This window comes from Camelus dromedarius, chromosome 2, assembly GCF_036321535.1.
Source record: "Camelus dromedarius isolate mCamDro1 chromosome 2, mCamDro1.pat, whole genome shotgun sequence".
Taxonomy (NCBI): Eukaryota; Metazoa; Chordata; class Mammalia; order Artiodactyla; family Camelidae; genus Camelus; species Camelus dromedarius.
Genome location: NC_087437.1, coordinates 65,594,270 through 65,620,565, shown reverse-complemented (window position 1 = coordinate 65,620,565; position 26,296 = coordinate 65,594,270). Strand labels below are relative to the sequence as shown.

Here is a 26,296-nt window from a genome sequence, read left to right as displayed (position 1 = left end):
GAATGCCAAATGTGGATTCTTGAAAGAGATCTGGAAGTGTATGATGATGAGGCTATGCTCATTTGAGGCTGATAGTATTAACTGTGATGGTCAGCTGAATTGAAAGAGAGGAAAGAATGATATAGTCAAGGTGAATGACAGATTGAAGCAAGGACATTGAAGACATTAGGCTGTTAATAGGCTGAGAGTAGAGAGAAACTTCATAATCCAGATGATAAAGTTACCTAAGAAGGTAAAAATGAGTCCTATGGATGGAAAAAAAAAGGAAGTTCTTTGGAAAGAACAATCTGGCCACATTAAAGATTGTTTTGTCCTTTATTGAATGATGAGGATGATAGAATTGGATACCCTTTGGGTATACCCATAGTTACTTCATGTTATTAGTGTGTTTGTTTCCTATTACTTATGTCAGTACATATTTGTATGTATATCTCTGTACTTTTCAGTGGTGAGAATTAGGCCTATTCATTTATTATTTGGTATGTTTTTTGAAGGTATGTTTTAGCATAGCTATGTGGTATTATGAGAGAAGGTGATAGTATGAGAGATAACAAGATAGTGTTAGAGGAATGTAAATTCATTTATTTTGAAATTGATTCCCTCATATTTTGAAAGAACACCTTTCTATTACATTTAAGTACTATAAACTTATATTTACATAGTATACTCAGATTTTTGGGGGTAAGATTAACCGATTGCAAACTATAGAATCAGAGTTACTAGATTTGTTAAACTGTTGTAATAAAAGTCAATAGTTTTTTGAATGCCTATAGGGATCTTAAGTTTGAAACAACAGAAGCTCTAACCCCAAATGTTTTGTATTATAATATGGTAGGAAGAAACACAATTAGATAGTAAAAAAATAACCTACTTTTATATTAGATTTAGTGATATATTAGTACCTATAACATATCCTTAATTAAATAGCTGTATATATTAAATATATTATCCAAATGTGGGTGCTTGTTCTGTTCTAACACCTTAGCAACCTTAGCATTACATAATTACATATCGTTACAATAATTCACAGGGGTGCTCAGGGGAAAGAGAGTGAGAATGATAACTATTGAACTTTTTAAGTTCAATCTCAAATGTGCTTTTGTTACTATGGAGAGTTGAGACAGTAGCTTCAAATACAGAGATAATTATATATTGGTTTAAGATTATTCTACATAGAGATTTTATTTCAATACTTACAGAATATTTGGTTGCAGTTATTCATTTTTTAAAAATAGAATATTTTTTGAAGGAACTACTGCTTATGTGCACAAATCATATTGATGAACTTTAAAAAAACTGTTTAATCATAGTACTAAGCTTAGTGAAGAGAACAACTTAAAAGCATGGTCCCTACTCACAGAAGAGGTTAGAACTTATTTGGGGAGGCCAAAGGGCAATAATCATTCTTCAGTAGTTCTAAATAGTGCTAAACTGTGGTGTTGGCTTAGAATTTTAGCAAATATTCCATGGAGGACTGAGGCCTTCTTGACTTGGGATTTGAGAGATAAATAGGTAAATATTTTATTTTTGAAACATATTAATAATTAGGATCTCATTTGTTTATCACAATGTATAAATAAATTTTCCAATGGATAAATAATGTTTTCCTAAAACAACTATTAGGTTTTTGTACATACTTTGAAAAGAAATGTTCTTAGCAGCTTCAAACACAGAACAACAATGAAAAAGTTTTTGAAGTATATAAAGAAATAATTGCTTGTTGAATACTAAATCCTGATGGGATTTTGTTGTCATAACTACAGTAGAAACTAATTACATCAGCTCTGCGTTTCTGAGTTCTAACAGTTGTGTTGTAACTTCTATAGTATTAAATAAACATTCATATATATGAATATAATTCTGTTATTAATCACTAAGTTCTGGTTTAGTGAAAAATATTTTGTCTACTTAACCATTTTATATATTAGAAAATACATTATTTAGTGCTACTGAATAAAATATTTGTATTTAGACTTTAAACAAATTTGACAGACTTCAAATTAGCTAAAAATAAAAATGAGGATTTCCCCACAATTTTATTGGTAATTGCTTATTTCTAGTAGAGGGAAAAGATGCTGATTTTGGTTTATTCACCTTGTAGCTAGATAACTTACCAGATTCTTCTTCTTCTAAAATATTTTAGTAGTCTATTTCATTTTTACTTTCCTATATTTATATATTTATTGTTTCAATTTCTTGTCTTTCTTTTCTTGTCTTACTAAATTAGCTTGAATCTGTAAAACAATTATTGTAACCATGGAACAACTCGCACTGATGGGAAAATTCTCTCAGTTTCAATGATGTGTGTTTCCAATAACAGCCAAATCACTTGAACTTTGTTTTTTAGGGCTATGTGTATATGTCCATAGCTCTTCCCTAAATCTGATGTCATATTGGATCACTGAAAATACTGCTTAATAATTTCCTGCTCCCTTCGATAAAGGAAAAGACTGAGTAAGAGAACCAGGATAGGCATATGACACCATGGAGTGGCATACTGGTAACAAAATAACCAGTTCCTATGAAACCCCATCATACTGCAACAGAAAGCTAAAATTGCTCTATATGCACAAGTATGGCAAAATATCTGCTTATGCATGTGCCATTGGCAATTGGTACCAGTTTTCCAGTAAGACTTTTTTAAATCTCTTGAAAGAATGATAAAACCATCGTGTTCAAAGATCTAAAAGGCAGTTGATATTAAAATTAAGAATAAAGCCCAAATATATCCTCATTTTATAAGATATTGGGAAGTCAATATAATAGAAATGTAATGTTAATATTTTGAAATTTTATATCCTTTTTTCATTCTAGTTTTATTTTTATCACACTCAATCATGTACATAATTTTAAAAGTCAGATAATTTTATAAGACGTATTATAAAAAATTAATAACAATCTGTCCCCTTCCCTCTCCCATTTCCTAGTTTCTAAAAGCAACCACTTTTCAACCTTCTTGCTATTTATTTTGGCATTTACCAAATGTGTCTGAAAATAACATCTTTATATTGCTACTTATTGACTTTTCCAAAAAAGATTTTTTTTCCACCTCATTACGTATAGAAGCACCCTTGCCATATCCCCATCTTCCTAATAAATCACAGCAGTCAGTGTTAACACTTTATTATTACTACTCTCTTATTTTGCCTCACAAATGTTTTTATTCCCTGAGGTTACATTTTTTTTAAGTTTCATTTGTTTCGTTTTTATGTACTCGTCACTAATTCAACCCCAACGTCTTCCCCGATTGACCAGTTATCTTTCAATATGTTACACACATCAGGTATATGATTCACAGAGAGGGAGCAGAGAGAGACAGACAGATGGAAAGAGAGAGAAAGGAAGGGACTATTTGTATAAAATTCGAACAATCCCTAATGACTTAAAAGCAAATCAGTTGTTGCTTTGGTCTAAGAACAGAAAGCGGGATGGACTGCTGTGAAGTTCACAAGTGATGAAAAGGTTTAATTGTGGTAGTGATTTTCCAGGAAACATCACATAGTACAGTACATATAATTTCAGATTTTTTTAAGCATTATAAAATACATACTTTTGAATATAGGCACAAAATACTAAATAAGGTGCTAGTAAATCAAGTAATGTATACTACCAATGATAAACCATGACCAAATAATGTTTATTCCAGAAATTTAAGTATGTACATATACCTTATATTTTATTTGTTACTAACATATTTCACCTTTTTCCTTTCCTTAACTTAAATTTTAAATTTGCCTCAACCTTGAAACTGGGGGCACTTCTAACTGCTTCCAAATTAAACATTGACAAGATACAGACACAGAAAAAGCAAATAATACTCTTCATCATATAAATGTCTCTGCAAATGCTATTTCTGTATATTTTTTTTATTGATCTTGACTTCCTAGCCTTCAAAACTGTGAGAAAATAATGTCTTATTTAAGCTTCTTAGTATTTTGTCATAGCAGCCTGGACAGACTAATATAAAGAGTAAAACAAAAGAAAACAAGAGAAACAAAATATTAGGAAAAGTTTGGTATTTAAGAACCTCATTTTATTTGTTGGTGATTAGCTTTACTTAACTTCACCCATTGAACATAAACTATAGTATTTCAACAATCCATTCTGACTGCATCTAAAATTGAGAATTTTTGACCTTGACAAGTTGTCTTCAGACTTGGTTATCCTACATTTTTCTCTGCTTCCTTTTTTTTTTTTTTTACTGCATCTATGTCATTCCAGTTGATAACCTTGATTCTTTTGAAATTAGCCAGGTACCTCAACTGATCGTAACTTCTTATTATATACAGTGATGATATAATACCAGAATATTTGATATTCTTGAGGAGTACAGTATTTTTCTTTCAAATTTAGATATAATTTATTCAGTTAAAGTATACATTTCAGTAGTTTTCAGTATATTCACAAAGTTATGGAACAACTACCATAATAAATTTTAGAAAACTTCATTACCCTCAAAAGCAACTGTGTACTCATTAGCAATAGATGCCCATTATCCAGAGCCCCTACCCACCATTCCTAGGCAATCAGTAATATAATTTCTGCCTCTATAGATTTTCCTGTTTTGTACATTCCATATGAATGGACTCATACAATATATAATGGGCTTCTTTCAGTTAACATAATATTTTCAAGGTACATCTCTGTTGTAGCATGCATTATACTTCATTCTCTTTTGTTGATGAATAATATTCCATTGTATGGATATACCAGATTTCATCATCTGTTCATAGTTGATGGATATTTGAGTTGTTTCTACTTTTTGAATAGTTCAAATAATGCTGCTGTGAATATTCCTATAATAGTTTTATGTGGATTTCTTTTTCATTTTTCTTGCTTACATACTCAGGAGTGGAATCCCTGGGTTATAGGGTAGCTCTATTTCACATTTTGAGGAAATGCCAAACTATTATCCAAAGAGACTACATGACTCTTCATTCCCACCAAAAATGTATTTGGACTTCAATTTCTCCACTCTTTGTTAACATGTATTAATATCTATCTTTTTTGTAGCCATCCTGGTGAAGTATGCAGTTGTATCTCACTGTGGATATGATTTGCAGTTCCCTAATGGCTAATGATGTTGAACATCTCACCATGTGCTTATCAGTCACTTATATATGTATTCTTTGGATAAATGTCTGTTTATTAAGATCCTTTGCCTATTTTTAAATTGAGTTATTTAACTTTTTATTATTGACTTGTGAAAGTTCTTTCTTTATTCTGGATATAAATTCCTTATCAGATAAATGATTTGCAAATATTTTCTTCCATTCTGTGGGTTGTCATTTTACTTTCTTGACAGTATCCTCTACAGCACAAGAGTTTTTAATTCTCCCAAGGTTCAATTTATCTGTTTTTAATTTTGTTGTTTGTGCTTTCTGTGTCATATTTAAGAAACCATTTTCTAATCCTAAATCACTAAAATCTAAGCATATGTTTTCTTCTAAGGTTTTTATAGTTTTGGCTCTTATATTTAGGTCTATGATCCATTTTGAGTTAATTTTTGTGTATAATTTAAATAAAGGGTCCAGCTTGGTTCTTTTTTTTTTTTTTTTTTTTTGAATAGCAGGTACATTAAGTTTATTTATTTCTTAATGGAGGTCCTGGGGATTGAACCCAGCACCTCGTTCATGCTAAGCAGCAACTCTTCCACTAAGCTATACCCTTCCTGTCACCAATTTGATTCTTTTGCATGCATATATCCAGTTCTTGCAGTATCATTTGCTGAAAGACTGTTCATTCCTCATCGAATTGTTTTAGCACCCTTGTCAATAATCAATTGACTGAAAATGTGAGCAGTTTATTTCTGGAATCTCAGTGCTGTTCCATTGATCTAAATGTGTATCCTTGTGCTAGTGCCTCATTGCCTTGATTACTGGAGATTTGTGTAAGTTTTGAAAATGGAAAAGTTCTCCAACTTTGTTCTTCTTTTTCAAGATCATTTTGGTTTTCGGGGTCTCTTAAATACCCATATGAATCTTAGGATCAACTTGTCTATTTGTGTAAAAAAGCTACCTTGGATTTTGTTAGGGACTGCATTGATTCTGATGATCAATCTGAGGAGTTTTATCACCTTAACAGTATAAAAGTGAAACCTTTCCTTTTAACTTTTAATTTTTTCACAATATTTTGTAGTTTTATTATATAAATTTTGTACTTTTCTTCATTGTATTACTGAGCATTCCTTTGGTTGCTATTGTAAATAAAATTGTTCTTTTAACTTCATTTTTGGATAGTGCATTGCTAGTATATAGATGTATAATTGATGATTGTACATTAATTTTGCAATCTTGCTGAACTTCTTCATAGGTTCTAATAATTTTTTAGGCTTATATACACAAGATCATGTCACCTACAAATACTTTTAGTTCCTTTTTTTTTTTTTCTTGCCTGGTTGCCCTGTGTAGGACATAGAAGTGTCAAGAGCAGACATACTTGTCTCATTCTAGATCTTAGAGAGAAAGCATTCGTTTTTTTCAGTAATTAGTATGATGTTTGCTGTAGATTTTTTATACATGCCACTTATCAGATTGAGGAAGTTCTCTGCAGTTCCATTTGTTGGGTCCTTTTAACATGAATGGGTGTTGGATTTTCTGAAATAAATTTTTGCATCCTCTGAGATGACCATGTGATTTTTGTCCTATGTTCTATTGATATAGTATATTACATTAAATAGTTTTTTGATGTTAAACCAATCTTGCATTCCTGGGATAAATTCTACCAAGTCATAGTGTATATCCTTTTTGTATGTTGCTGGAATTGGTTTGCTAGTATTTTAGTGGGGATTTTAACACCTATTTTAATAAGAACTATGGTCTTTGTTTTCTTTTCTTGTGATGTCTTTGTTTCTAGTGTCAGGGTAATACTGGCCATAGAAAGAGTTGAGAAATGTTCCCACCTCTTCTGTTTTTTTAAGAGGAACTCTATTCTGATTATTGTTATCTACATTTCTCTCCATGAAGATTATGAGTATCTTCCTCTTGACAATTTTGTGTATAAGTCAAAATAAGTAAGACAGTTCAGAATCAAGAAGGAAACACCTTGGTTAAGAATTATAACTAGAAAATGGATTTTCCGGGTAATTATTTTTACCCATTTAGGTGAGCATTTTTGGAGATTACAGAACTGTAGTTGGTTGGTTAAGGACACTGTGGTATGTTCATACTGTATAATAGGCTTTACAACTTTAAATGGGTTGAAGTACATCTACATATATTTTTTGTGGAAAATTTCTGTGATACACTGTCAAGTGAGAAAAACAGATAAATATCTGGTTACATATTAGTTAATATGCATGTGTGTATATGTCCATATATGCTTTAAAAGAAAATGAGGTTATTCAGTGAATGCCTTACTGTGTTTTCTCTTGGGGATGAGTTTTAGATAAACTATATGCTGTATTTCATCTTTCATCTTTGAATATTTATAAATGTGACATTTTATTATAAAATTATTTCCATTGAAAAAATAGTTCTTGGAGCATTAAATATTTGGCTGAAAAAGATGTAGAATCCCTTTCTTCCTGACCTATGTGGATATTCTATTTTTTTTTTTGAAAAATTAGAGCAAATTTAATATGGAAATTAGTTCCTATCTAATTTGCATATTCCTTTTTTACAAGTTAGTCTTATCTCCTTTTGATATTTTTCTTCAATTTTTTTTCCCATTATGTTGTTATGAACGCTTTCAGACATACAGAGGAGTTGAAAGAATTATACCATGGACACTCATAAATGTGTGTATACACACACACACACACACACACTCACACACTCACACTTTCCACCTAGATTGACAATTACTATGTTGTTATCTTTATCATATGTCTATCCAACCATCTCTCTATATTATTTTTTTGGATGCATTTTGAAATAAGTTGCAGGTGTCAGTACACTTCACCTCTTTAAAGTTCAGTATGCATATTATTAGCTAGAGTGCAATATTTGTTTATAATAGTTTTTTTGAGGTACAGTTTACATACAGAGAAGTCACAAATTTTATTATACCATTTGATTAGTTTTGGCTAATGTATACACATGTGTAATTCAAACTTCTATCAAAATATTGACAGTTACCTTCACTCAGTAAATTTCCTTCATACCCCTTCCAGTCAGTTCTCCTCAAGTCAACTGCTATTCCGATTTTTTTTTACCATAGGTTAGTTTTGCTTGTTTAGAATTTAATATAAATGTAATCATAATATATGTACTCTTTTGTGTATTGCTTCTTTTAATATAATCTTCTTGAGAATCATCCATATTGGTACCTACATAGGAGTGGAATTTCTAGGTCATAGTACAGGCATATGTTTAGTTTTTAAAGAACTACAAGACATTTTCCAAAGTGGTTGTGTCATTTTACATTCCTACCAACAACATTTGGTAGTAGTTGTTTTAAAATTAAAAATATAATTATTTTAGTTATTCTGGTGGTTGGGTATTGGTATCTTGTTGTGATTTTAAGTTTTATTTCTCTGATGACTATTTTTACCATTTGCTCTCTTTCAGACAGTTCGGCATGGTTTTCCTTATCAGCCTACAGCATTAGCCTTTGATCCAGTTCAGAAAATCTTGGCTATTGGGACAAGAACAGGTGCTATACGAATGTATCCTTAATTTTTGGTTCATTATTTGCTATATTATTACCAATTACATTTCCTTAAATATTCAGGTAAGTGAAGTATTTATGACCAAATAGTTTATTGTTTCTTTAGAAATGAATAACCCACATCAGCAAATTTACTGGCATATTTTTAATGCCTGTGAGATAAGTATTGATGTCTCTTTTAAAAATACCTGATATTGGTAATTTGTGTCTTCTCTTTTTTCTTGGTTAGTCTGGCTAGAAGCTTATCAATTGTACTAATTTACAAAAATGAACTTTTTGTTTTACTGCTTTTCTGTATTATTTTCCTATATTTTATTTCATTGAGTCTTTGATCTTTTTTATTTCTTTTCTCTTGATTAACATTGGGTTTAATTTTATCTTATTTATCTAGTGTTTTAAGGTAGAAACTGAGGTCACTGATTTGAGAACTTTCTTCTTTTCCAGTTTTTACCTGTAGGGCTGTAAATTTCCTCCCAAATTGTGTTTTAGTGTCATCCCATTTTTTTACACTAAACTTTTAATTTTGAGATAATTGTAGATTTAATTGTAGCTGTTAAGAAGTAACATAGAGGAGTTCCATGTACTCTTCATCAATTACCCCCAATAGTAACATCTTATAAAATTATAGTATAATATCACAACTAGAATATTGACATTGATATACTCAAGGTAAAGAACATTTCTATCACCACAAAGATTCCTCAGGTTGCCCTTTTATAGCCACATCCTGTCTCTCCAATTCTCCCACTCTCATCTTTGACTCCTGACAATCACTCATTTGTTTTTCATTTCAATAATTTTCTCACTTTAAAAATGTTATATAAATGGAATCATGCTGTATATAATCTTTTGAGATTGGCTTTTTTCATCCAACGTAATTCTCTGAATTCATCCAAGTTGTTGTGTGTATCAATAGTTCTTTTTTATTCTTAAGTAATATTTTATGGTATGGATGTACCACAGTTTGTTTAACCGTTCACTTATTGAAGGACATCTCAATTTCTAGTGTTTTGGCTATTATGATTTAAAAAGCTATGAACATTTGTGTATATACATTTGCGTACATATTTTTTTGTAAACATAAATTTTCATTTCTTTGGTATAAATACACAGCAGTACAGCTGCAGGGGCTTTATGATATTTGCATGTTTAGTTTTATGATAAGATCCCAAACCATTTTTCAGAGTGTAGCATTTTATATAACCACCAGCAGTGTATGAGTGATCCTGTATCTCTGCATTATTACCAGCATTTCATGTTATTGTAGCCATTCTGATTATTTTCTGGGGATATCTCATTGTGGTATTCCTGTATATTCTAGATACTAGTCTTTTGTCAAATATATGGTTTGCAGTTATTTTCTTCCAGTCTTTGACTTCTCTTTTCACCCTCTTAAGAGGACCTTTCAGAGTCCAGTTTATCAGTTTTTTTCTTTATAGATTGTACTTTTTGGTACCACCTTTTAGAACTCTTTGCCTAACCTTAGATCTTAATTATTTTATTTTTTATAACAATTTCATAGTTATACAATTTATATTTAAATACAGGTTCCATTTTGAGTTAGCTTTTTATTTGTATTTGTCTGGTTTTGGTATTGGGGTAGTACTGGTGTCATAAAATGAACTGAGAAGGGTTCTCTGCACTTCTGTTTTCTGGAGGAGATTGTGTAAAATTGGTGTTAATTGTTTAAATGTTTGGAAGAATTTTCTAGTGAAAGTACCTGGGCCTGGGGATTATTTTATGAGATTTTATATTACAAATTCAATTTTTAAAATTAGTTATAGGTAAAATTTATATGGAATCACAAAAGACTCAGAATTGCCAAAGCAATACTGAAGAAAAAGAAGGAAGCTGTAGGAATAACCCTCCCAGGCTTCAGATAATACTACAGAGCTATAGTAATCAGAACAGCATGGTATTGGCACAAAAACAGACACATGGATCAATGGAACAGAATACAGAGCCCAGAAATAAAACCACAGACTTATGGTCAATTAACCTTCAACAAAGGAGGCAAGAACATACAATGGAGTAAATACAATCTCTTCAGCAAATGGTGTTGGAAAAACTGGACAGCAGCATGTAAATCAGTGAAATTAGAACAGTCCTTCACACCATACACAAAAATAAACTCAAAATGGCTTAAAGACTTAAACATAAGAAAAGACACTATAAATATCTTTGAAGAAAATAGGCAAAACATTTTCTAACATAAATCTTAGCAATAATCTCCTAGGGCAGTCTACCCAGACAATAGAATTAAAAGCAAAAATAAACAAATGAGACCTAATTAAACTTAAACTTTCGCACAGCAAAGGAAATCATAAGCAAAACAAAAAGACAACCTTCAGAATGGGAGAAAATTTTTGCAAATGATGAGACTGATAAGGGCTTAATTTCCAGACTATATAAACAGCTCATACAACTTAATAATAAAAAAACAAACAACCCAATCCAAAAATGGGCAGAAGACCTAATCAAGCAATTCTCCAGTGAAGACATACAAATGGCCAATAGGCACATGAAAAAATGCTCAATATTGCTAATTATCAGAGAAATGCAAATCAAAATTATTATGACGTATTACCTCACACCAGTCAGAATGGCCATCATTCAAAAGTCCACAAATAATAAATGCTGGAGAGGGTGTGGAGAAAAGGAAATCCTTACTATAGTGTTAAATGGGAATGTAGTTTGGTGCAGCTGTTATGGAAAACAGTAGGAGATTCCTCAAAAGACTAAAAATAGACTTACCATATGATCCAGCAATCCCACTCCTGGGCATAGATCTTTTAATTTGAAAAGAAACATGCACCCGTGTTCATAGCAGCACTATATATAATAGCCAAGACATGCAACCAACCTAAATGTCCATCAACAGATGACTGGATAAAGAAGAGGTGGTATATTTATACAATGGAATACTACTCAACTATAAAAAAATAATAAAGTAATGCCATTTGCAGCAACATAGTTAGACCTGGAGATTGTCATTTAAGTGAAGTAAACCAGAAAGAGAAAGAAAAATACCATATGATATCACTTACATGTGGAATCTAAAAAAGAAAACAAATGAACTTATTTACAAAACAGAAACAGACTCATAGACATAGAAAAGAAACTTATGGTTAACAGGGGGTTAAGGGGATGGGAAGGGATAAATTGGGATTTTGAGATTTGCAGATACTAACTACTATATATAAAGTAGATAAACAGCAACCTTCTGTATAGCATAGGGAACTATATTCAATATCTTGTAGTAACCTATAGTGAAAAGTATGAAAATGAAAAAAAATTAGTTATAGGACTATTTTAGTTTTCTATTTTATCTGTTAAATTTGAATAGTTTGTAGCCAGTCTTACTAGTGGTTTATAAATTTTACTGATATTTTTAAAGAACCAGCATTTTGTTTAATTGATTTTGTTTTATTTTCAATCTCTTCTGTATTATCTTTATTTTTCCTTTATTCACTTTTCATTGAGTTTATTTTGCTCTTTTTCCCTAGTTTTTTGAACCTAAGTTACTGATTTGATACCCTCTTTTCTATGGTATATATCTGGTGTTTTTCTTCTCTCAGCACTCTTTAACTGGATCCCATAAATTTTGATATATGTATTTGAATTTTCATTTAGTTATATATAGTTTTAAAAATTCCTTCAAAGCTTCTTTGAGCCATGAATTACTTAGAAGTATTTTAATTAATTGACAAGTGTTGGAATTTTTCTTGTTATTGATTTCTAGTTTGATGTTATTAGGGTCAGAAAACCCACTCTTTATGATTTAACTTCTTTTAAATTTGTTAAGATTTGTTCTGTGGCCTAGGGTATGATCTATCTTGGTGAATATTCTATCTATAGACTCTGGAAAAACATATCCATTCTTTTCTTGTTGATGGAATGTTTTATATGTATCAACTAGATATTGTTGGTTGATTGTGTTGTTGAGTTCTATATTCTTGCTAATTTTCTGTTTGATAATTCTATCAAATTCTGAGTGGAGTGAATTAGGATATCCAGCTCTAGTTTTGGATGTATTTATCTCTCTTTCCAGCTTCATTTGTTTTTACTTTCTGTATTTTGAGACTTTGTAATTTTTGTACACACATTTAGGATTATTATGTCTTCCTGATTGATTAATCCCTTTACCATTGTGTAATGTCTTCATTTAATTTCAGTAATTTTCTTTGCTCTGAAACTGACTTTATCTGATATTAGTATAGCCATTCCTACTTTTTCTTTTAAAGTAACATTTGCATGGTATATCTATTTCCAATCTTTTACTTTAAACTTGTGTCATTGTATTTGAAGTGAGTTCATTGTAGACAGTATATTTTTGGATCATTTTATTTCTCTTTAATTGAGGTGTATTTGACATATAACATTATATTAGGTTCAGATGTACAACATAATAATTCAGTATCTGTATATATTGTAAAATGACAACTAAAGTATGTCTACTTAACATGCATCACCACATGTAGTTACAAAAAAATTTTCTTCTGATGAAAACTTTTGAGATTACTCTCTTAGCAACTTTCAAATATATTATGGAGTATTATTAATTCTAGTCATGATGCTGTGCATTACATCCTCAGATTTTATTTATTTTATAATGGAAGTTTGACCTTTTAAGCATTTACTGAGTCTGTCCACCCCACATCTTCCACCTTTGGCAACCACCAATCTGCTCTCTGTATTTATGTGTTTAGTGTTTTTGTTTGTTTGTTTTTGGGATTCCACTTACAAGTGAGATCATACAGTATTTCTTTCTCTGTCTGACTTATTTTAGTCAGCATAATGCCTTCAGTGTCCATCTGTGTTGTTGCAAATGACAGGATTTCATTCTTTTAATGTGGATGAGTAACATTCATATATATATATATACACACACACACACACATATATACACACACACACATTACACACACATATCTACATATATATATTATACCACATTTTCTTTATCCATTCATCCATCAGTGGACACTTTGGTTGTTTCCATATCTTGACTATTGTTTCCATATCTTGACTATTGTAAATAATGCTGCAATGAACATGGGAGTATAGATACCTTTTTGAGTTAGGTTTTTGTTTACTTATGATAAATACCCAGAAGTAGAATTGCTGGATCGTATGTTAGTTCTCTTTTAGCTTTTTGAGGAACTTTCATACTGTTTTTCATAGTACCTGCACCAGTTTACATTTTTACTAACAGTGCACAAGTGTTCCCTTTTCTCTACATCCTTGTTAACACTTGTTTTTTTCTTGCCTTTCTGATAATAGCCATTTTAACCTATGTAAGGTATGATAGCTCATTGTGGTTTTGATTTGCATTTCCCTGATGATTAGTAATATTGGGTACCTTTTCATGTACCTCTTTGCCATCTGTATGTCTTCTTTGGAAAAATAGCTATTCAGAGCCTCTGCCAATTTTTTACTTGAATTGTTTGCTTTTTTGCTGTTGAGTTGTATGATTTGGGTAATGCCAGAATTTGTTTTTAGCCTCTCTTCTTCTCAATCCTTTGATTGGGAGAACATCCTTTTCTTGGATTTTTTTGTCTTTTTTTTTTTTTTTTTGCCTGTGCTAGTTGATGGTCCTGGATTGGAGACTTTTGCAGTGCCCTGTCCAGAGTATATAGGACACAATAAGGAAACTCAAGGAACTCACTGCTGAGGCAACTCAAGTCCTGAGGTGCCTGAGCATTCCTCCTCCTTTTTATCTCAGAATTTCCTTGTACTTGTTTGTATTATTAACCCCAGGGTTTTTGTTTTTGTATTTAGTTGTAAGAGACAGAAACTGAGAGGAATGGGGCTATTCCTTCTTGGCAGAATTATAATTCTCCATCCCTAAATTTTCATATGTTGTGTTTTCCTTCCATTCAGCTTAAACTATTTTCTAATTTCTGCTTGATTTCTTTTCTTTACTAATGGGCTACTTATACGTGTTTCATTTAGTTTACAAATACGAGAGATTTTTCTAGAGATCTTTTATTGATTTATAATTTAATTCCATTGTGATTAGAGAATATACCTTATATGACCTGAATCCTCTTAAATTAATTGAAGATTGTTTTATGGCCCTGCCTATGGTCTATCATGATAAATGTTAAATGTGCATTTGAAATAAATGTATATACTGCTGTTGTTGGGTGGATTTTTCTGTAAATATCATAGGTAAAATTGATTGGTAGTGTTATTCAAATCTTTATTTGTGCTGATTTCTATCTATTTCTATCTATTACTGAGAGAATGGTATTGAAATCTTCCACTATAATTCTAGACTAATCTATTTATCCTTGCAGTTCTATTAGTTTTGTTTTATTTCATGTATTTTGAAGATCTGCTATTAGCTGTATGAACAGTTAAGATTGTTAAGTTCTTTTGATGAATTGACTCTTGAAATGGTTTGGTTTGCTCTGCTTTTGTTTCACATCATGCAATATTACGTTATTGAAATGAGTTTGTTTTTGTATAGATGCTTACAGCTCTGAATTTCTATTTAAGAACTGCTTTGCCTGTATCCCTGTGTTTTATTATGTTGTGTTTTCATTTTAACTCATCTAAAATTATTACCTTGTGACTTCTTTGACCTATTGGGTACTTAGGGACCTACTGGTTATTTAGGGATGTGTTCTTTAATTTGCATATATTTGTGAATTTCCCAAGTTTCTTTCTGTTACTGATTTCTAACTTCACTCCATTGTGGTCAGAGAACATAATTTATATGATTTCAATCCTTCTAAATGTATTGAGGCTTGTTTTATGCCCTATCTGGTTTCAACTTCTACATAAAGGAGATTGGAAGTTATCACTCCCATCCTTACAAAAATAAAATGTTAGTCAAACCTAAAATCAACAACTTTTCCTGGACCTATTAGAGAAATAGGGCTGCAGGGCATACCTCCAACCCAAAATCTGGAGAAAACAGCAAATCTAGAGAGTCACAGCTGTTACAGAAGCTGCTGGAGCCGTATGTTGGTAGGGAACACGCAAATGATGATTTTTTTCCCCCCAAATTGTTGGATGCTGAATGTGTGGCTGACATGAAAGCAAGAAACTCCTGGGGGCCAAAGTGTTAGGGGAAGCCCTGTACTTTCATGGGTTTTACCTCCAGGAAATATACCATGTTCTCAAGGTAAGGATCTGGGAAAGATCCCCTCAGGGCTCTGAAAAGGGGAGAATAAGAATCATTGTGAAATAACCCCAGAGTATTTTACATAACAAAGACCTGTTTTCCTGGAGGAGAAACTTTACCGGAGCCTTATCCCGGTGAGAGGAAGGCCATTTCTCCAACTTTAGCCCCTTTAGCCTACATGTCTCTCCGATGTGAGGGAAAAGACTGTTCTCCCTGAGAAATACTTGTGAAGGTCACATTTCAGGCACACAGGCTGAGATTTAATCAAAATATTATTGAACACGTCCCCTCTTCAAATCTTATCACAACACTAACCAGGCTCCAGTATAATAACAGATTTAGATGCACTCAGAAGGAATAGAAAAGTCTGAAGTCAAGAGAAGAGATAAAAACAAAGATATTACAAAGACAGACAGAGAAAGATAAATTTTACATGATATCACTTATATGTGAAATCTGAAAAATAGTACAAATGAACTTATTTATAAAACAGAAGCAGACTCTCAGACATAGAAAACAAATTTACGATCACCAAAGGGAAAGGGGAGGAGGGGTAAATTAGGATTAGGGGATTAACAGATACATACTACATACATATATATATAATGAATACATAACAATGACCTACTGTATAGCATAAGGAACTACATTTAATATCTTATCATAAGCTATAATGGAAAATAATTTTAAAAAGTATATATGTATATATGTAAAACCAAATTAATTTGCTGTGCACCTGAAACTAACACAATGCCATAAATCAACTGTATTTCAATACAAAACTGAAAAAAAAAACACTAGAGAAATTGGAAGTTTCTGACATATATAGCTACAGAAAACATCAAATACTCAGATTAACATGAATGCCCACACTAAGGGCCATTTGCCTCAGTTATTGTTAACATATTGAAACATGTCTGACTTTTAACAAAAAAATTGCAGGGCATTCCAAAAACAATAAAAAATGCAGTCTAAGCAGGAATAAGAAATACACTCTAAACAGATAAAGAAAGCGTGATAACCAACTCAACTATGACGCAGATTATGGAATTATTAGATAAGGAATTTAAAATTACTGTGATTACTATGCTAAGAGCTCTAATGTAGACATTAGTTAACATGTCTAGAAGTTGACAACATGTAAGATGGGTAATGTAAACAGAGAGATGAAAACTCTTAAGAAATATTCAAAAAGAAATGCCAGAAATCAAAAACACTGCAGAAATGAAGAATACCTTGGATGAGCTTATCAATAGACCAGACTTGGGCAAGAACATTGGGTTTGAAGATAAGTCAGTAGAAATTTCCCAAATGGAAAAGTAGAGAGAGAAAATAATTGAAGAAAAAGCACAATGAGTATCCAAGAACTGTGTTAACAATTTCAAAAGATATAAAGCAAATGTTAGTGGACTACCAGAAAGAGGAGAAAGAGTGAGAAGAACAGAACTATATTTGAAGTAAAGGTGGCTGAGAACTTTTCAGAATTAATAATAGACACCAAATCACAGATCAGGGAATCTCAGAGAACACCAAAAAGGATAAAAACAAAAGAGAGAACTGCACAAGACATGTAATATTTACTGTAGATAAGCAAATACAAAGAGAAGATGTTGAAGGAAGCCATAAGAAGGAAAATGCCTTACAATTACAGGAACAAGGATAAGAATTACAGTGGACTCTTCTTTGGAAACCATGTAAGCAAGAAGAGAGTAGAGTGAAATATATAAAGTGTTGAAAGAAAAATCCAGCAACATATTATTCTATATCTAGGAAATTATTTTTCACAAGTGAAGTAGAAACCCTGAAAATTTCAAAAAAATTGTTAAAACTTATAAATGAATCCAACAGAGCTGCAGGATATAAAATCAACATGCAAAAACCCCCAAATGTTTCTGTACATTAACAATGAACAATCTGCAAAGGAAATTAAGAAAACAATTCCGAGTGCAATAACATCAAAAAGAATAAAACATTTAGTAATAAATTTAACCAAGGAGACAAAAGACTTGTACACTGAGAACTACAAAATGTTTCTGAAAAAAATTAAGACCTCAATAAATAGAAAGACATCCTATGTTCATGGGTTAGCAGACTTAATATTGTTATGTTGTTGGTACTTTCAAAGTGATCTAGAGTCAGTGCAATCCCTATAAACTCAATGAAACTCTTTTCAGAAATAGAAAAATACCACCCTAAATTTCACATAGAATTTCCCAGGACCCCAAATAGTTCAAAGAGTCTTGAAAGAGAACAGAGTTGGAGGTCTCACACTTCCTGATTTTGAAACTTAATACAGAGCCATGGTGATCAAACCAGTGTGGTAATAGCGCAAAGACAGACATATATACCAATGAAATAGAATAGAGAGCCCAGAATTAAACCCTTGTGTACACAGTCATGATTTTTGACAGGAGTGCCAAAACCATTGAATAGGAAAAGGACAAGGTCAACAAATGGTGTTGGGAAAACTAGATATCCACATGCAAAATAATAGAGTTGGAACCTTACCTTATACCACATACAAAAATTAACTCAATATGGATCAAAGACCTAAGTGTGAAAGCTAAATCTATAAAAACTCTTAGTGAAAACACAGGAAGAGTTCATGACTTTGGATTTTGCAATGATTTTTGGATATGACGTCCAAAGCATAGGCAACCAAAGAACAAAATACATACATTAGAACTCTTCAATATTAAAACTTCTGTGCATCAAAGGACCTTAGTAACAGTGAAAAGGCAACCTATAGATTGAGAGAAAATATTGACAAATCATATATTTGATAAGGGATTGAAATCAGAATATGTAAAGAACTCCTACAACTTAACAACAAAAACCAAACCCAGTTTAAAAATAGGCAAAGGACTTGAATAGGTATTTCTCCAAGAAGATATACAAATAGCCATTAAACATATGAAAAGATGCTCAACATTAGGGAAATGCAAATCAAAACCACAATGAAATACCACTTCATACTCATTAGGATAGCTATTATTTAAAAAGTTTTACATGTACCTATATATGGTGGTATATTATTCAGCCTTATAATGAAAGAAAATTTTGATGCGTGCTGCAACATGATTGGACCTAAAAGACATGTTTAGTGAAAGAAGTCAGTTACAAAAGGACATATGTTGTATGATTTAATTACATGAAATTCCTTAAGTAGTGCAGTTCATAGAGACAGAAACTAGAATGGTGACTACCAGGGCTGGGGAGGGAGAATGGAATGGAGAGTTACTGTTTAATGGGTACAAGCATTTTAGAAGAAATAAAGGTAAATTAGAATCTCTTATTTTTTCTTATTCTTTTTTTAATTGATATATAATTGACATACGACATTGTATAAATTTGGGATATACAGTGTGCTGATACATTTGCATATTGCTATATGATTACCAATATAGTATTAGCTAACATCTTGTTGGTTCCCAGCCTCAGAATCTCCCCAGGTAAAATTCAAAACTGATCTCCATAAACAGAGGGCAAGGAAAGGCCAAAGAAAGAGGCAGACCATTCCAGATTGGTAGGTTGCAATTTTAATCAGCAAGGCAATTAATATACAAGGCTTGTTTTCGGAAGGCTGAGAGACTGGTAAATGACCACAGTGGTCCACCAGAATCTTGAAAGTTTACATAGAGGCCTTAGCTGGATTCATTCATGTGTTCAGTCTGGATGGTCTCAACAATACATTACTCTTTCAAAACTGCATCTTTGAAATGGCTACTAGAATGGGACTTGTAGTTAGACTGTATATTCCAAGGACAGGGGGAGGGCTGTGGAGCCTCTAAATGCTTGGGTAAACTAGTGGTCTCATTCTCTTGATGACCTCCTCCAAAACACCTCTGTCATATCCCATAATTACCTTTTTATTTTTGTGGTGAGAACATTTGAGATCTAGTTTCTTCACAACTTTGAAGTATATAATACAGTAATTTTAACTATAGTGACAATGTTGTACACTAGATCTCTGGAACTTAATCATCTTCTACAGTATTTTTCTTTGACTTATCCCACTTAGCATAATGCCCTCAGAGTCCATCTATGTTGTTGCAAATGGCAGGACTTCCTTCTTTCTCATGGCTGAATAATATTCTATTGTCCGTGTGTGTGTATGTGTGCATAAATACCATGTTTTCTTTATCTATTAATCTGTTGATAGGCACACAGTTTGTTTCCATGTCTTGGTTCTTGTAATAATGCTGCAGTGAGCATGGTGGGGGTACAGATATGTCTTTGAGAGAGTGATTTCATTTCCTTAGTGTATATATATATATATATATATATATATATATACCCAGAAGTAGAATTACTGGATCATGTGGTATCTCAATTTTTTATCTTTTGAGGAACCTCCATACTGTTTCCCATAACAGCTGTACCAATTTACATTCCCACCAACAGTGCAAAAGTGTTCCCTTTTCTCCACATCCTCTCCCACACTTGTTATCTCTTGCCTTTTTGATGACAGTCATTCTAACAAGTGTAGTTTAGATATGCATTTCCTTGATGATTAGTGATGTTGAGCATCTTTTCATGTACTTGTTGGCCATTTGTATATCTTCTTTGGAAAAATGTCTGTTCAGGTCCTTTGCCTTTTATTTTTTTGTTATTGAGTTGTATTATTTTTTGTATATTTTGGATATTTACCTCTTACCTGAAAAGTTTTGCAAATATTTTCTCCCATTCTATAGGTTGCTTCTTCATTCTGTTGATTGTTTCTATTTCTGTACAGAACTTTTTAGTTTGATATAGTCCCACTTGTTCATTTTTGCTTTTGTTGCTTGTGGGGTTTTTTTTGGCCTATCAAAGAAAGCATTTACAAAGCCAATGTCAAGGAGATTTTTGCCTATGTTTTCTTCTAAGAGTTTTATAGTTTTAGGTATTACATTTAAGTCATTAATTTATTTTGAGTTACTTTTGTGAGTGGTGTAAGATAGGTGTCCATTTCATTCTTTTGCATGAGAATATTTATTTCTGTGTATAGAAAACACCCAACAGAATTTATTGAATTCTGTTCCTCATTGGAACAGAATATCCTTTTCCTCATTGTATATTCTAGGATCCCTTGTCAAATATTAGTTTACTCTATATGTGTAGGTTTATTTCTGGTCTCCTGATTCAGTTTCATTGGTCTTTGTGTTTGTTTCTGCCTCAGTATCATACTGTTTTTGTTACTGTAGCTTTGTGATATAGTTTGAAATCAAGAAGTGTGATGCCTCCAGCTTTGTTATTCTTTCTCAGGATTGGTTTGGCTGCTTGGGATCTTTTGTGGTTCCATACAAATTTTAGGATTTTTTCCCATTTATGTAAAAAAAAAGTCTCTGTAATTTTAATAGGGATTGCAATGAATATATACATGGCTTTGAATAGAATAGACATCTTAACAATATTAATTCTTCCAATCCATGAACACAGAATACCTTTCCATTTGTTTGTGTCTTCTACAATTTCTTTCATCAATATTTTACAGTTTTTATTGTATGGATCTTTCACTTTCTTGGTTAAATTTATCCTTAAGTATTTTGTTTTTGTTATTATTGTATATGGTATTATACTGTTTTTTTTTTCTTTCTGATATTTTGTTGTTAGTGTATAGGAATTCAACTGATTTTTGTATGTTGATTTTTGTATCAACAAAAACTTTACTTAATTCATTTATTAGTTCTAACAATTTTGATCATATCTTTAGGGCTTTTTGAATATAATATCATGTCACATGCAAACAGACAATTTTATTTCTTCCTTATATTATTTAGATGCCTTTTATTTCTTTTTCTTGCCTAATTGCTCTTCTTAAGACTTCGAGTACTATGTTGAAAAGGAGTGTTGGGAGAGAGCACTGTTGTTTTCTTCTTGATTTTAGAGGGAAACTTTTCAGCTTTACATCATTGAGTATGATAGCAGCTGTTGGTTTGTCATATACAGCCTTTATTTGTTAAGGTATGTTCCCTTTACACCCAATTTGTTGAGAGCTTTTATCCTGAAAGAGTATTGAATATTGTCAAATGATTTTTCTGCATCTTCTAGTGGATCATGTGATTTTTATCCTTCATTTTGTTAATATGGAGTTGATTTGTATATATTGAACTATACTTGCACTCAGGGATTAATCCTAATTAATCATGGTATCTAAATTAGTTTAATGTGTTGTTGCATTCAGTTTGCTAGAATATTGTTGAGAATTTTTGCATCTATGTTCTTCAGGGATTATTGTCAAGTAGTTTTATTTTCTTGTGCTGTCCTTGTCTGGTTTTGATATCAGGGTAATGCCTATACCAAACTAAGTTTGAGGGTACTTCCTTCCTCTTCAATTTGAGAAGATTTGAGGAATTTTGGTATTTACTTTTTAAATGTTTGGTGGAATTCAACAATGAAACCATCTGGTCCTGGGCTTTTCTTTGTTGGGAGGTTTTTGATTATTGCTTCAATCTCCTCAGATTGTTAGTCTGTTCAGAATTTCTGTTTCTTCATGATTCATTCTGGGTATAGTTTACATTTAGGAATTTATCCATTTATTTTAGTTTATCCAATTTGTTGATGTATAATTGTTCATAGTAGCCTCTTAAGATTCTTTGTATTCTCTGGAGCCAAGTGTCATGTCTCTTCTTCAATTTATACATTTAAGTCTTCTCTCTTTTTTCTTAGTCTAGCTAAAGGTTTGTCAATTTTCTTTATCTTTTCAAAGAACCCTGTCTTAGTTTCAGTGATTTTTTTTTCTATTTTCTTTCTTATATCTATTTATTTCCACCCTGACCTTTTTATTTCCTTTTAAAAAAAATAACTTTGGTCTTAATTTATTCTTTTTCTAATTCCTTGAGGTGTAAAGTTAGGTTATTTATTTGAGATACTTTTTCTTAATGTAGGCACTTGCTGCTATAAACTTTCCTCTTTAAAGAATTGTTTTTTCTGCATCCAGTATGTTTTGTTTTCATTTTCACTTGTCTCACAATACTTTGTTTTCCCTTTTGATTTCTTCTTTGACCTGCTGGTTGTTCAGGATTGTGTTGTTTGACTTCCATGTGTTTGTGAATTTTAGTTTTTTTCCTATTAATTTCTAATTTAATACCATTGTGGTCACAAAAGATACTTGATATGATTTCAGACTTCTTACTTTATGTCCCAGTGTATGATCTATCCTGGAGAATGTTCTGTGTGCTTAAGAAGAATCTGTATTCTGGTGCTGTTAGATGGAATGTTCTGTATATGTCTGTAAGGTCCATTTTGCTTATAGTGTTATTCAGGTCCATGTTTCCTTATTCTGACTGCCATTGTTGAAAGTGGGGTATTTAAGTTCCCTACTATTGCTGTCATTTTCTTCCTTTAGTTCTGCTAATATTTGCTTCAAATATTTAGGTCCTCTGGTATTGGATATGCATACATTTATAATTGTTATATCTTCTTGATGAATTGACCCCCTTTTCATTGTATTGTTGACCGTTTTCCCTTGTGACTGATTGTGACTAAAAGTTAACTTCTCTGACACAAGTTTAGGCACTTCTGCTCTCTTTTGGTTGCCATTTGCATGGAATATCTTTTTCCATCCCTTCAATTTCAGCCTATATGTGTTGATAAAGCTAAAGTGAGTCTATTGTAGACAGCATATTGTTTTTTTTAAACATTTTTTATTGATTTATAATCATTTTACAATGTTATGTCAAATTTTTTAAACATTTTTTATTGATTTATAATCATTTTAAAATGTTGTGTCAAATTTGTAGACAGCATATTGAATCTTTTTTTAACCCATTTAACCATTTTGTGTCTTTTGATTGGAAAATTAGTCTATTCACATTTAAAGTAATAATGTAGACACTTACTATTGCCATTCCTTCATTTTCTGAATTTTTTTAGTTCCTCTGTTCCTTTCTCTCTTAATGTCTTTGTATTTTGTTTTTATATGTTTTATGTGCTTTAATTCTTTTCTCTATCTTTTATGTACCTACTATGGCTTTTTGTGTGTGTGTGCGGTTATCTTGAGGCTTACATAAAATATATTCATAACTGTATTTTAAGCTGGTAGTGACTTACTTTCACTAACATACAAAAATGCTATACATTTATTACTCCTCCCCCAATGTTTTATGGGATTTTTGTCACACTTCACATCTTTTTATATTGTGTATCTGTTAACAAATTATTGTAGCTATAGTTGTTTTTAATATCACTATCTTTATTTTGTATAATAGAGGTAAACTGATACATGTGCCATCATTACAGTATTTAGCTTTTCTGAATTTAAATATAAATTTACTCTTACCAGTGTGTTTTATACTTTTTTGTTTTTATGCTGTTACATAGCATTCTTTTACTTCAACTTGAACAACTTTTTCCCCCCAGCATTTTTTGTAACAGCAGGTCTACTAGTAATGAACTGTCTTACTTTCTGTTTGTCTGGGAATGTCTTTCTTTCTCCTCCATTTCTGAAGGACAGTTTTGCTGAATATAGTATTATTGGTTGGACATTTTTTTCTTTGAATACATCATCCTACTACCTCCTGGCCTGTAAGGTTTCTGCAGAGAAATCCACTGATAGTTTTATGAGGGTTTCTTTGTTTGTGACAAGTTGTTTTTCTTTTGCTGCTTTCCAAAATTCTATCCTTATCTTGACTGTTAACATTTTGATTATAATGTGACTCATAGTAATCTTTGTGTTGATCTTGCTTGTATTCTCTGAGCTTTCTGTGTCTGAATACCTATTTCTTTCACAAGATTTAGGAATTTTTAAGTTATTATTTCTTTTAAAAACTCTTTCTTACTCTTTCTCTTTCTTGTCTACTTCTGGGACTCTTTTGATGCAAATATTTATGTACTCAATGGTATCTCGTAATTCCGTTAGGCCTTCTTCATGTTTTTTTTAATTCTTTTTTCTTTTTGTTCTGCTGACAGGCCAGTATCAAATGATTTGTTTTTGAATTTGCTAACTCTTGCTTCTGTGTGATTGGAACTGTTGTTAAAGTTCTTTATTAAGTTTTTTAGTACAATCTTTGTATTTTTTAGCTCTAGAATTTCTTTTTTTTTTTAAATTGAAATACAGTAAGTTACAGTGTATCAATTTCTGGTGTACAGTCATGAATATACATACATATATTCATTTTCATATTCTTTTTCATTAAAGGTTATTACAAGATATTGAATATAGTTCCCTGTGCTATATGGAAGAAACTTGTTTTTTTTAATCTATTTTTATATCTAGTAGCTAACATTTGCATATCTCAAACTCCCAAATTTATCCCTTCCCACCTCCTTTGCCCAGTCACCGTAAGATTGTTTACTATGGCTGTGAGTCTATTTCTGTTTTGTAGATGAGTTCATAGTGTCCTTTTTTTCTTTTTCTTTCTTTCTTTTTTTTTTTTTTTTTTAAGATTCCACATGTGAATGATATGGTATTTTTCTTTCTCTTTCTGGCTTACTTCACTTAAATGATCTCTAGGTCCATCCATGTTGCTGCAAATGTAATATTTTATTATTATTTTTTATGGCTGAGTAGTATTCTATTGTATAAATATAACACAAATTCTTTATCTAGTCATCTGTTGATGGACATTTAGGTTGTTTCCATGTCTTGGATATTGTATATAGTGCTGCTTTGAATACTAGGGTGCATGTATGTTTTTGAATTAGAGTTCCCTCTGGATATATGCCCAGGAGTGGGATTGCTGGATCCTATGGTAGGTCTATTCTTAGTTTTTTGAGGAATCTCCATACTGTTTTCCATAACAGCTGCACCGAACTACATTCCCATTAACAGTATAATAGGGGTTCCCTTTTCTCCACACCCTCTCCAGCATTTATTTTTTGTGGACTTTTGAATGATGGCCATTCTGACTGGTGTGAGGTGATACCTCATTGTAATTTTGATTTGCATTTCTCTGATAATTAGCAACATTGAGCATTTTTTCATGTGCCTGTTGGCCATTTGTATGTCTTCTTTGGAGAATTGCTTGATAAGGTCTTTTGCCCATTTTTGGATTGGGTTGTTTGTTTTTTTGTTATTAAGTTGTATGAGCTGTTTATATATTCTGGAAATTAAGCCTCCGTCTCATCATTTGCAAATATTTTCTCCCATTCTGAAGGCTGTCTTTTTGTTTTGCTTATGGTTTCCTTTGCTGTACAAAAGCTTTTAAGTTTAATTAGGTCTCATTTGTTAGTTTTTGCTTTTAATTCTATTGCCTGGATAAACTACCCTAGGAGAACATTGCTAAGATTTATGTCAGAAAATGTTTTGCTTATGTTTTCTTCCAGGAGGTTTATCATGTCTTGTCTTACGTTTAAGTCTTTAAGCCATTTTGGGTTTATTTTTGTGTATAGTGTGAGGGAGTGTTCTAACTTCATTCATTCATACATGCTGCTATTCAATTATCCCAATACCACTTGCTGAAGAGACTCTCTTTTCTCCATTGTATATTCTTGCCTCCTTTGTTGAAGATTAATTGACCATTAGTCTGTGGTTTTATTTCTGGGCTCTGTATTCTGTTCCATTGATCGATGTATCTGTTTTTTATGCCAATACCATGCTGTTTTGATTACTGTAGCTCTGTAGTATTGTCT

General features: G+C 31.7%; 1 protein-coding gene across 6 annotated transcripts in view; it reads left to right on the top strand.

Moving 5' to 3' along the window:
* Nucleotides 1-26,296, top strand: part of STXBP5L (syntaxin binding protein 5L) — a 290,279-nt gene that overhangs the window by 42,773 nt on the left and 221,210 nt on the right. For all 6 annotated transcript variants that reach the window (XM_064494778.1, XM_031455025.2, XM_031455017.2 and 3 more), the window contains one exon: nt 8,511-8,608. In XM_064494778.1, the coding sequence (XP_064350848.1) occupies nt 8,511-8,608 (98 nt within the window). The remainder of the gene's footprint in view (nt 1-8,510; nt 8,609-26,296) is intronic.